Source organism: Nyctereutes procyonoides, unplaced genomic scaffold (genome assembly GCF_905146905.1).
Source record: "Nyctereutes procyonoides isolate TBG_1078 unplaced genomic scaffold, NYPRO_anot_genome, whole genome shotgun sequence".
Lineage (NCBI taxonomy): Eukaryota > Metazoa > Chordata > Mammalia > Carnivora > Canidae > Nyctereutes > Nyctereutes procyonoides.
The window spans coordinates 1,269,606-1,282,988 of record NW_026575031.1 but is presented as its reverse complement, the minus strand read 5'-3'; the positions used below and the strand labels follow the sequence as shown (position 1 = coordinate 1,282,988).

General features: G+C 41.8%; 1 protein-coding gene across 1 annotated transcript; it reads right to left on the bottom strand.

Annotated features, from left to right (window-relative positions):
- Window positions 1–4,695: 4,695 nt before the first annotated feature.
- Window positions 4,696–12,140, bottom strand: LOC129504076 (transmembrane and coiled-coil domain-containing protein 5B-like). The gene is given in 11 exon segments (XM_055316577.1): window positions 4,696–4,894; window positions 6,404–6,447; window positions 6,688–6,814; window positions 7,291–7,415; window positions 7,953–8,012; window positions 8,504–8,560; window positions 9,868–9,936; window positions 10,445–10,495; window positions 10,814–10,931; window positions 11,238–11,387; window positions 12,106–12,140. Coding segments are annotated over 11 exon segments (1,035 nt in total).
- Window positions 12,141–13,383: the final 1,243 nt, after the last annotated feature.

The window sequence follows — 13,383 nt, the reverse complement described above, 5'->3', positions numbered from 1 at the left end:
AAGACAAATGTCCTGGGCGAGTTAAGACATGGCCTGTGAGCCCTGTTTCTGCCCTTTGCTAACTGGATAATCCCAGGCAATTCACTAAACTATGAAATGGAGACCATATGGAAGTATCTAGCACAGTGTCTGCAATACAGTAGATAATCAATAAATGTGCTATTGATAGTTCTAGGCCCCAATTAAGCCAGCATTTATACTTCAGTGAAGTTTTGGAGTTACCTGTAACTTTGATGTTGAGTTTGGAATCTACTACAAAATCAAGAGTCATTGAGAGCATGGTTTATTGCTTATTTCTTGAACTATTCCCCCTTTCTTCTCCTCTGCCTTCCAGTACATTGAGCAGTGCCTAGCACATACTAGGAGCTCAATTAATGTTTGTTGAACTAAGCCTTTACACCAGACTTCCTTACTCATTCTTAAGAAATACTGTTTTTTTCTCAAGATACAAGAATTACAGGAGCATCACCCACCCAGACTCTTGACAAGGAGAAGTGATAGAAGTACTTCCAGTTTGCAGACGGTTCTTCTGGGAAGCAGGAGAGGCCAGGAAAGGGTTAAGATTGATCCCTGGGAGGGTTGAAGCCTGACAAGCTTGGAGGTTACTGAGGGCTGAGAGCTGTTTCTCACACAGAGACTTGAGTGGAGGAATTCATAGAATCAAAGAAATATAAGTATGAATGATCTTAGAAAGCACCCAGAAATCGACCTCAGACCCAGGTAGGATGTGTGGCTTGTATAAAAGCAGACAAGTAACAAAAAAGCCGGGTCCAGGGTCCAAGGCTTGACACCTTATTCAGTGATTTTTCTCAAGACAACACTGGAGTTGGTTAAAAAAAAAAAAAAAAAAAAAAAGTGCATTTAAAAAATATATTTAAAAATAAAAATAAAAAATATATTTTTAAAATTTTTATTATTATTACTTTTTTTTTTAAGAGAGCATTTCCAAAACTCTGTTTGGAACAGGAGAAATGAAATACATCACTCCTTAGGGCATGGGGTATAATGTTAACTGATAAGGGTCCTATTTCACATCAGCCTTCTCTATCAAGGAAATTGATCTTTTGCATGACAAAAAGGATAGTCTGAGTTTTAAGATAGGTGAGAAGATATAAGGAGAGTACCTAATCCATTTAATTGAATTCAAGCCTCCAGACCCTAAGAAATTCCATTTCAAAATACTAAAAGAACTTGAGGCTGTTATAACAGGCTCCTGAGAGAATGATTAGCCACCTTAAAGGAAGGGTTAACCGGCTGCCTGGGGTTAACGATTTTTACAAGGCCAGAGGCAATTTCACACCCAAGCCTCCCTGTCCAGCAGTTTCTACTCTACCAGGTGACTCTGGCATCTAAACAGACTAGTTTAATCCTTCATACAATCAAGGTTTTGAATGATTGCAATGAAGCAACCAAACCAACAAAATGAAATTTAATAGAGCACATGGTAGATCCTGCATTTAGTATTATCTTTTAATCTGCACAAATACAAAGCAGAGGAGATGTACAGTAAAAATAATTCATGTTCAAAAGATCAAGGATCTTGACTGAAGGGCGCCTTGGTCAAGCGACTGAATCTTTTTTTTTTTTTTTTCAAGCGACTGAATCTTGGTATTGGCTCAGGTCATGATCTCTGGGTCATGGAATCGAGCCCAGGTCAGGTTCCCAAAGCTCATCAGAGTCTACTTAAGATGCTCTTTCTCTATCCTTCTGTCTCCCCCTAACCCCTATGCTCACTCTCTCTCTCTCTCTATCTCTCTAAATAAATCAGTCTTTAAAAAAAAAGGATCGTGGTTGACTCCAAGTATATGTCTTTGATACAGCTGCCAAAGTGGCTAAAGAACTCTTGGGAAGCATTAATTGTTCAGAATAAAGGAGACTTAACTCTGAGAAACGAACTAGGGGTGGTGGAAGGGGAGGTGGGCAGGGGGTTGGGGTGACTGGGTGGCGGGCACTGTGGTGGGCACTTGACGGGATGAGCCCTGGGTGTTACTCTGTTGACAAATTGAACACCAATAAAAAATAAATTTATTTAAAAAAAATAATAAAGGAGACTTGAACTACTGTACTTTGTCAATCAGAACTCATCTGCAGTATCCTGTTCAATTCAGTAGGTGTCCAAGGAAAGGTAAAGAAGATAATACAATTCTAGAAGCCATGTCATATGACAACTTGAAGGACTGACAAATATTCATTTGGAGAACAGAAGACTGTTCAGTTTTAGTGACTTAAATATGACAGAAGCTGTTATTTTACTGTGTGGCTTTATAAGACAGAACTAAGATTAACTACTAGGCAAACTTTTATGTCATATAAGGGAATAGAAACTCATATTGGTTGAATATAAAGGCAAACTTTTATGTCATATAAGGGAATAGAAACTCATATTGGTTGAATACCCACCATGTGCCTTTTGCTGTGTTGAGTGCTTTGTATTATTTTGTTCAAATCTTTCAGAAATGGATGGATTTTGGGGGGGTGTTAAGATTCCCGTTGCTGGCAGTCAGATGTCCAGCTCAGCACTGCTCATGTATGGCCGCAGTGACCTCTCTTCTGCTTCTCAGACTTGGGAATACCATCCAGGCCCCTCTGAAGCCAGTGTCCTGCTTAAAAGCAGACTCTCTGGGTGGCAGAAAAGACCATTTGTGCTTTTGCAACGTGGATTTCCAGTATAGCTTCAAGGTTCCAAGTCCCCACTGGATTGCTGACTGCAAGTATTGGGCTACTGTGTCCTTATTTTCCTAAGCTCCTATTTCTTAGCCAGTCTTGAATGTTGGGTTGCTCCCACGTCTACCTAAGATGTGTCTGTGGGAAGGGCTGGGCACTAGAGGAGAACCTGGAAGTTCAACTTCTGAGGTTTGCATGTCTGGAGATGGCACAGAAAGTAATACCCTGGATATAGGTTTCTTGGCCAATTGCAGCCATTTTCTTCGCATATACCTATAGTCTTAGAATCACTCCAATGCTGAAACCCTTCAGCCTAAGGAATGCTTCTGGCCAGTGAACAGTATCAGCCAAGATCCTGGCAGGAACCAGAATTCAACTTGGAGGATTCCACTGAAGAGTTTAGTGAGGGGACCATCATAAAGGTGTATGATCATGGGATCAGCAGAACTTCACATGCGCCAGGCACATTCCAATGTCAAGGCTGTGTACCTGCTATCTCCCCATCAGCTACACCACCACCTACCTACCCCCCCCCCCCAAAGCTCTCCATCATCCACGTGGCTTCCTCATCTCATTCAGGTCTTGGCTATAATACTACCTTCTCAAATGAGCATTGTAGCTGTCGCTCCTCATCCCCTTCCTTCTCCCCAACCTAACTTTTTATAGCATCTAATATCATCTGATATTTCTCTTTTTTAATAATTTATTATTTACCTCTATTCACTAGAATGTGGGCAGAGAGTTTTGTGTGTTTTGTTCATTGCTATAATCCCAGTGCCTGAAACAGTAACTACCCGGTCCAAGAAAGAGTCTCAATAAGTATATGTTGAATTGATGAATGCTAATTGTACTTATTAGAGCTCACAGAGGGAATCACCCAAAAGTGGCAACTGATCCATCCTTTGCTTCAGCTGGCTGATCACACTCCTGCCCTTTTAGGGGAGGCCGGCTGTAGTGAAAGAGCTTTTATATGGCCACGAGAGGGTGCTGTGGATCAGTTTTTCATTTTTTTTTTTGGCGTCCTGAGACCCTTAACCCTCTCCTCCCTGAACCCCCAAAGAAAAGGTAGGACAGGGTTGTGTCTACAGCCAAAGCAAACATACAGTGTGTCTCTGCCATGAAATGCAGTTAAAACCTGTTAAAATCTGTGTCAAGAATGGTGTTGAAAGGACAGAAGGTCATCAGAAAGCAAGAGTCTGAGGAATGTACAGGAGGGAGGAGACGCCAAAAGTACAAGGAGCATTTGCAGGAAGACAAGTAGAGCAGTCTCAGGTCCTGCAGGATATCGGAGGAGACAATATGGGAGAGATGGCATTTGAATTAGGATTTGAATGATAGATCGGTGCAAAATTGTGTTCTGATTTTACACACTATATTTTACTTGTCATTTCAATTTTAGGGTAATTTTCTTGTCAGTTGAGAATGAGTAACCATCAGTGTACATGAGAAAAAAACAACAGGTCAGCTTTTCAGGACATCTCACCCCCATAATACATAGTGAAATATAAAAATAAAAGAGCTTTAGGAAGGACAATGTGTTGTTAAAATATTTAATGAAAGCAAGTCTTATACCCACCTCATGATTCCTCAGTTGAACAGCCTTTGTGCCCACCCCAGAGGAAGTGGAGAATGTTACAAATGAAGAGATAATTTTTTTTCCCTCTACTATGTTTTCAGTATGGAGCAGAGAGTGGAAGTATTGGGAAGGTTTTCTTTTCTTTCTTTCTTTCTTTTTTTTTTTTTTTTAAGTTTTCTTTTCTTAAAACAGGTGGAAACTGGGAATGTCTAATGAGGCCCCAGGACTCACAGACCAAATTCACAGACCAACACAGTGAACTCTGGTCAAACATATTCTTTATTTAAAAGAGAGCCACTCCAAAGGGAAAAGCAAGGGAAGAGAATGAAATGAAGAGGTCAGATGTCCAAGTCAAGGCTCCCACTTCCTTCTTGGTCCATCCCAGACTCAGGGCTATAGCCATGTCCCCCCTTTCTCCACTGGGTACAGCGTGGAGCCCCTCACATCACTTTAGCCTAATGGGGTAGAACTTCTTCTACCTCTAGAGTGAGGAAGGGAAATAAGACCTCCCTCAGCCTCTTCAAGGTGTCCCTGCTCATTACCATGGGTAGGGCATCCACAAGAAGGTCTGGATTTATGTACTGCAGGTGGAAAAGTACATAGCCCAGCAGCCTAACGAAGATCATGACCATGAAGACAAGACACCTGAAATGTCTGCAAAGAGACATTCTTGGTTAGCCTAGGGGAGAGAGAACAGCCCAGGACCCAGCTTTGGGGGTGACACTCACACTCATAAATAACTGAATTGCTTTCTTCAGGGCAAAACTGATGGAGTATAAAGACACAAAGGATGAGGGGAAGGGATAGGGAATAACAGAAAAAGATCCATGGAGTGGTTAGAAACTGCATATGGCTTTCCTGACACGTAAGCCCTCTGACAGACTAGATGTCTCCTAGAAAAAGTTGGAGGTGCAAAAGGAGATTTTCCAGGTAATACTTATGTGGCAGGCCTTTTGGAGGTTGCCAGAAAATGTTCAGGACTATGAGTCTATGAGTCTCATGACCAGTAGCCTTCCTCGGGTTTACTATAGGAAGCCATTCTAGAATTTGAAATAAGATTGGGACATTTCTGACATTAATGTCCAGGCAAAATCATTAGGATAGGTTTTTTCTAAACATCAAGTGTCAAAAGAGACCAAGTTAAACAATAAAAGATGTGCGTGCATGTGTGTGTGTGCGTTTTCTTGTGTGCCCCAAGAAAATTTCACACTGAAATCTTGTCTAAGGCCCTCAGTCTTCAACTATATTAAAATCTCATAAATTGAAGCTCTTCATTAAAGGGCCACATGGAGCATTTCAGAGTTAGTCTGCTTGTTTCACAGAGAGTTCAGGTGATTTTTGTTTTCTAAAATTTTACAGCTGGGCAGCCTTGGTGGCTCATCGGTTTAGCGCCACCTGCAGCCTGGGGTGTGATCCTGGAGACCCTAAATCCAGTCCCACGTCGGGCTTCCTGTATGGAGTCTGCTTCTCCCTCTGCCTGTGTCTCTGCCCCCTCTCTCTCTCTGTCTCTATGAATAAATAAAATCTTAAAGAATAAAATAAAATAAAATAATAAAATTTTACAGCCACCTGGGTGACTTAGCTGGTTAAGCATCTGTCTTCAGCTCAGGTCATGATCCCAGGGTCCTGGGATGGAGCCCCAAGTCCCCAAGTTAGGCTCCCTGCTCAGCAGGAAGCCTGCTTCTCCCTCTCCCTCTGCCCCTCTGCCCCCCTTCCCCTCTACCCCTCTGTGCTTTTCTCTTTCTTTTTCTCAAATAAATAAATAAAATATTTTTAAAAATTTTACAGCCTATAGTAAAAGAACTGAAAGAATGAGTGCACCCTGAACTGTCTTTCCAACAAAGAGTATAGCAGAGATTACCAGGTTCAGGATCTGAAAAATAGAAAGGAGCACACCAAGAACCATAAAAATGGAAATGTAAAGTAAAATGCAACCTGCAGCCTTCATCTTGAACAAATAGCTATTTTTTCCAGCCACCAAGTTCTGCTTAACTCTGATGCTGGGGAAAGAAGGAAGGAAAGGTTGGGAAAAATCTGGGGCTGCCTGATAGTTTCTTGTTGGTGGGTATATTTATCCTTATTCCTTATGTCCTTACCAAGTCACTCACTTTTATAGAGCAAATGTAGCCTAGACTAGATAAAAGCCAAGATTCTACCACTTACCTGTACCAAAAGATTCTCTTCTGTTTCTTAATGATGGTCTTCTCCTATGAGAAGCAAGAAAAGCCACAGATGTGCCTGTCCATGCGGTCACAGAGAGACAGTGTAGCAGGGTGGCTAAGAGCCACTGGGGTAGCGGCCATAGGGTATGGAACAAGGCACTGATCTTCATTATGTCCTAACTCTAGGTTTATTAAAAAGGGGAGGGGAATGCAAGGAGCAGAAAGAGAAAAGCCAGGGGAGGGATGGATGAAAGAAAACTCAAACGTGGGACAAGGAAAACTTACCATGTTGCTTTGGATGGTCTCTACCAGAATTGAACCAGGTTTCACTATTTGGGAAGAGTTGTTCTGGGCTTTGAATCTGGGTGAAAAAGATCAGATCCAAGAAATATATAACTCATCTGAGGAGCTGATGAAAGGTGCTTTTCTAAGCCATGCAACATCTATGATTTATATCCTGGATTCTTGATAACACTCAGTGTTTAACATTCAAAACTTATAATGGCTCAACATACAGAGAAACTAGCAAAGTGTGGTCCATTCTTAAGGGAAAAGACAATCAATGAAGAATAACCCTGACATAACCCTGATGTTGGGCTGAAACTGCAGAAAGTCTTACAAATATATAGTCACTTGACTTATAAAACAAGGCACCACTGAAAATGCATGTTCTCTTAAATAAATGGTGCTTGGTCAATTGGCTCTACACAGAAAAATCATTATCTTGATCTCTACCTCACACAATAGAAGAAAAACAAATTCCAGATGAATGCAAATCTAAGTGTAAAAGGTAAAATAATAAACAAAATTAGGGTAAAGCATAGGAAAATAATTTTATGACCTGAAGTCTAAGAAAATAAAGCTGGTCTGAGAAGCTTTGTCCCCTTCCAAGATGTCCCGGGAACTATCACTGCAGTCCCATTGGGGACATCATTTTTCCAAACTTACACTTCTTTTTCAAGAAGCAGCACCTCTTTTTCCTTTTCCATCTGCCTCAGAATTTCCTGGTATTTCTTCCCATGGAAAAAAAAATTGTTAGAATGAAGAATTTCCCCATATTTCATTTCAATGTCATTGATGATTCTCTAAAGTTATCCCTAATAGTCTAAATGGTGCATGCATGAGTGTGCACACATGAGTAGGGAAATATTCTAATAAAAAATGAGAGATACTGGGACTAGGTGAATATACATGAAAAGAAAAAAAAAAAGAGTTCCTTCTTTGAATTCTGCTTGTATTCAAATCCCAGCTCTGATGCTTAAAATTGTGTTCCCAGAGCACATTACCTAACTCCCCCAAACCCCAGTGTCCTTGATTATAACAATAACATCCCCATAGTTTCATTGGACAAATTGATGGAGAAAAATACTATATGTTGTGCCAGTGCCTGGCACAAAGTAAATCCTTAACATACGTCTGTTTTGTTGTTATTGCTGTTGTACAAAAGGCATTTTGCCCAGTGGCAGATTTTAGCCTAATGAGAAACCAAAGAACCCCTGGCTTTGGAGAAATTCCACCTCTACTCTGACTTGCACCTGTAGGCAGCATACCTTTATGTAGTGGGCCTGGTCCTCACAGAGCTGATGCAAAGATTGGTAGTCACTCTCTATCTAGAAAGAAAAGAAAATTAACAGATCTCATCAGAACCAAGCCTAGGCTGCTCCTGGGTACCCTAACTGGTGCATTGGACATTTCACTGATAACCTAGCAACTTCTTACTTTAAAGGCAAACAAGCACATCACAGAGCAGTGATCTAATCATTCATGGACATGGTATAATTTTGAGCAAAACAAAAATTGTTGGCTCAGGTTGTCGTATGCCTGTCAGGGGAAACAGCAGGAGAGGTATCAGTGCACTTAGGCTTGGGATTCAATGATAGTATTTTGAATAGTAGAGATAAAAGGGTGTTTAAGAAATGGTGAAATCACTACTTCTAATATAAGTTTTCTTTCCCTTCACCTGCATGTGAATCAGAAATTCATCCACCAGATTCTTGCTCCTCCCCATCCTGTGCCCCAAGCTGTCCTGTTTCTAAGACCTTTGGGGTTCTCTGCCATTTATATCCTGGACAGACCTTCCATGAGGAGAAACTGCCTCTACCTTGAACAGCTCCTTCTCTTGCTTTGTGCAGGATTCTGTTGACTTTTGTAGTCTCACCTGGAAGACAGCCGAAAGTGAATAGCATTGTCTTGTGGAAAGCAAATGGGTAGTGATCACCCTCTCTCCAAGACCAGCAAAGAAACATGATAAAAATAGCTACCCTATATTGAGGGATTGAAGACACATTGTAATAATCTGGGGTGGGTATTGTCATTAGCTCTATTTGTTAGATGAGAAGACAAAGGCAAGAAGTTAAGTGCTTAACTTTGAAAGTCACACAGTGGCAGAGCTGACCTTTGTGCCCTGGTCATCTGACTCCCCAGTCTCTGGGCCTTACCATCCTCCTTCCTCTAGCCCAACTGACCAAAGCTCATGGGCCTCTTTCTCCCTCTTATATTCCATAAGGTGTACTCACACACCCTCTGAATCACAGAGCAAAAAAGAAATCTCATGCCTCCCTTTCAGAGAAAAAAAAAAGGAATAATAGGGCTCTGGCATGGTAGGCTCAGCCAAATTGCCACATTCACCATGTAAATCTGCAGAAAGGTTCCCAACAGGGTATCTGTCTGTCCTCTGTTGGGCATCTAGTTCATTCATTCATTTATTAATGCATTCATTCAACAAATATTGAGTATCTACCATATGCCAAGTGCTGTTTTTAGGCACTGGAGAAATAGGAGTGAACATAGATTAAAAACTCTTGCCCTCATTGGGCTTACCTTCTAATAGAAGAAAAAAAATAAAATAAATTTCAAAAATAAACTTTTTGGGGGGAATCCCTGGGTGGCTCAGTGGTTTAGTGCCTGCCTTCAGCCCAGGGTGTGATCCTGGAATCCCAGGATTGAGTCCCGCATCAGGCTCCCTGCATGGAGCCTGCTTCTCCCTCTGCCGGTGTCTCTGCCTCTCTCTCTGTGTCTTACATGAATAAATAAAATCTTTAAAAAAACAAAACTTTTTTGGACCATAAGGCATGGGTTGGAAAATGAGATAAGATTACTGACATATCTCTGTATAATTACGGAAGTTAGTATTCTCATCCTACTCGAATATCTGTATTGTGTGTCATTCAGACCCTAAGCTTCTTGGCAGGCCCTCATGTGCTTCAGCACGTGTGTTCTAGTGACTGATGGGTGTTGAGATCTCTGGAGCAATCCCCTCAACTTTGATGGCATTGAAGTTACCTCTGCAGTTACGTGACTGATCATGTCCTGAATGTCACATGGGCCATGAGGTAAAAGACACTGGCTCACTCTGATAAGCACACAGACATACTTAGCTTGGGAGAGTCCTTTGAAAGCAGTTCCTCCCCAGACCTAGACTTGACACATCTCCCAGAAAATCTCAAGGTTTGCTTTTCTGCTCACCTTCAGTTCTGCCAACATCTGCTTTAGGGTTTCTTTATCAAGGCCATCATTCTTACGTCTCCTTGAAATCTGAAATACCACCCCCAAAAACATGAACTGAGTGGGGCCACACAGACATAAAAAGCTGGGCTAGACTTTGGGGTCTCAGGGCTATGGAATGATGATTAATTAACCTAGATCCCAGATAGAGTGTCTCCTTCTTGCTTATGGGAGCTGCCTAAATCCAGGGTGGCTGGTTAGACCCCTTTTTGTTCCCATAGGCCATGAAAACAACTATACAAGGAGCAAGGAGGAAGAGGGGGAAGAGACAAGAGGGCAGAACAGTTGGGGGAGGGAGGGAAAAGTCTTTTCTCCTATAGTCCCTTAGTTCTCTCATCAAATCTGTAATGCCAGGGAACAAGTCGGGGTGTTAATCAGAGTTTGTCCTAAGAAATTGAGTAGGCAGCAGAGGAGAGGGAGCACACACATTTAGCTGGTTGCTCCTTCTTGGGTCTTTCTGACTAGAGAGTTCAGGGGTTCATACTATTCTGTCAAGATTCCTAAGAAGTGAACCTCCTTCAAGGGTGGCTCTCTTTACCTTCTTCTGAAGCTCCACCACATTCCTGCTTAGAATCTTGTTACTTTTTTCCTGTGGAAAGGAAGAGGTAAAGGGGATAAACTGCTCTGCTTTTGTACTTTCCCCCTCCCTGGGTCTCTAAAATATGGTCTGGGGATAATGTATGGAGCAGGGGAGGGGAGTGGGGAGTACACTCTGGCCCCACACAGAGGATCTGGGAAGAGAGCCCAGGCCTAGGAAACCCCATGCCAAACGCTTCATTCTCGGAGCTTTCTCCTCTGATTTCTCCAGACATAGCAATGATCATGGATGATAATCCCCTGAGGAAGAGAGCAGCAGCTGACTGCAAGCCAAATGCATCACATGGTCCTTTTCTAGACACCTTCTTACCAGCTTTGCTGTCTCTGATTCCAGGTTCCTCAAGATTTCCTCCTTCTCAGATGTGATATGGTTCAACTCCTCCCTCTCATTGGCTCGTCCTAGTGACAGGGCAATCTCTCCTTCCAGACTGCAAAATACAGACACCTAGATGTGGATCAGTCATAAGGAAGCTGCCAGGAACCCAGTTTAGAAAGCCAAGGTCTCAGGGAGCCAGATCGACTCTCAATCACAGTGGCAAATACAACATCAGCCTAATGTAGGAATTTAATGCAAAATCGATACATAAAGCTTCTGGGGGCATCACAGTTCATGCTTCAGTATTTAACACACCAAGATTTATCAACAAAAAAAAGGAAACCTTCCTCCCATCTTCTCTTTATTTTAAAGACCATTCAGTTGAGAAGCCCTTTCCTCTCCAGCTGCAAAGCCTGACCTTTGAATAGCTTCTTCTTTCTCTTGAATTTTTCTGAGAAGAGTTTGATTTGCATCATCCAGTCTTTGCAGGTCCTTTTCAAGGTCTGAGTTCAGGTAGTCAAGATTTTGTTTGGTGACTTCTAATTTCGGTATTTCCATCATCCCCTGTCTATAGGAAAATCATCTTTCTTACTAAACTCAGGACAGGAAAACAGAGGAGCCCTAAGATTTCCCCTGGTAATCTCATTCATCCTCCCATCTTCTGCTATTACTCTAAGTAGCCCTATGTTGTAATTTTCCATGAGAAATTGATTTCTACAGTGTTTTGCATAGAATAAATTCTGGAGTCAAGTCACATTTTAATTTTTAATATTATAAGTGGAACCCATTAAAACACAAACACTTTACAAAGCAGAAGAATATTTTTCATATGAATAATTATGCTCCAACTTACTTATTTTTTAAAATTTTATATGGAACATGGCAGAATCCAAGTTATACCTTTAAAGCATTTAAAGATTTGTGAGGGTGAAGGGATTTTTTTCAATTCCCTTTTGTTACAGTCTCCTGAGGAATTTATGCTGCATATTTTCTATCCCAGTCAAGTAGGCACACAGGCTAGGTAGGGGGCAGGGGTGGAAGTGGATCTTTTCTCCAAATAAGATTGACTTGCTTTTTGAGGCATTAGAGGTTTCTGAAATTCCCCCACCATTATTAATATGAAGAGGTCCAAAGATCTGAAACTACAGTCTTTTCTCCCCTTGAAGGCTGCTGGGCCTGAGGAGATAATGTTCTACATAATGGAGGTTCTCTTCCTTGCTGGATTGGGGCACATCCTTCCCATAGCAGCTCCTCTACTGAACTTTTTTATCATCCTCATTACTTACGCATCATCCAGTGGGTCTGGTCCAACTATGTCCATTGTAGGTCTCCTAAAATGTCAACACACATTTATTATGGAAACATAGCCCCTAATGTCTAACCTAGTAACATTGCCCCACATTGACCAGGCAAGACAGAGCCAAGAAGAAACACATGCCTCCTGAACCCTCCTGCTTTTTAGGACCAATTGCAATGTTTTACTAAATTCCAGTAACCCAGATTGTGTTTTAACTTAAAATGTGTGTGTGTGAGTGAATCCCACTGGAGTTCAGAGATCTTTTTGTTTTCACATTTTGGCTACCTTTCCCTTTCCTGGCCTGCATATTTCTGGTCACAAGTAAAGCGCTAGGGGTGCTCAAACTGATGTCTATTAGCAAATGCACTCAGAGTTTACTTCTTACCCAGATCTCCAGAGAAACTTAGGGAAAAAAATAGTGAAGAGCCAGAGGGTGCCATAAAGTTGCCAGCCTCATTTCTAGGTCTATTGCCATCCAAGTTCTAAGAAGCCCTGGATGTTAGAGGCTGAGTTGATTCTGAAATAGCAGCAAAAAACAACAGGGTGGGCAGCAGGATACATCTACCAGCAGGGACTCCCAGAGATGGTGTCTCCTAACCACTGCCCCAATACTAAATAAAGTTCAGGATGGAAACCAACCCAAGAAAAGTAGAGTTCCAAACGACCCTCTCCTTTCATGTTCCATTTTCTATTCTCTTTCCTCTGAAGCTTTTTGGCTTTAATTCTCTCTTTAATTCCTTCTCTCACCTTCTTCCCTTTTCATTACTCCCCTGCATTTTTTTCTTTTTCCTACTCTTTTTACACACAAGGCATGCCAGCCTTTGATGATGCCCTCTGAACTCACCCTTCTCTTCCCAACTGAGATTTCTTCAGTTCCCACTGAGATTTCCAACTGATTGTCAGAACTTCCAGAAAAGGTATCTCCTTGCTGATTGAGTTCTCCACATATCACCAAACCTGTCCTCTCCAGTGGGGTGGGGCAGCATGTCATAGTGGGTAGAGGTGAGGAGGTGGCAACAATTCCATGTCACCCCCGTAGGCAGCATGGGAGCAGAGTTCAGAACTTCAGGGTAGTTTAAACCTCTTCCTACACAGCAATGACATCTATACAACTCATTTTTTTTAAGATTTTATTTATTTACTCATTAGAGACACACAGAGAGAGGCAGAGACACAGGCAGAAGCTTCCTGAGGAGAGCTTGATGTGGGACTTGATCCCTGAACCCCAGGATCATGCCCTGAGATGAAAGCAGAGCTCAACCACTGA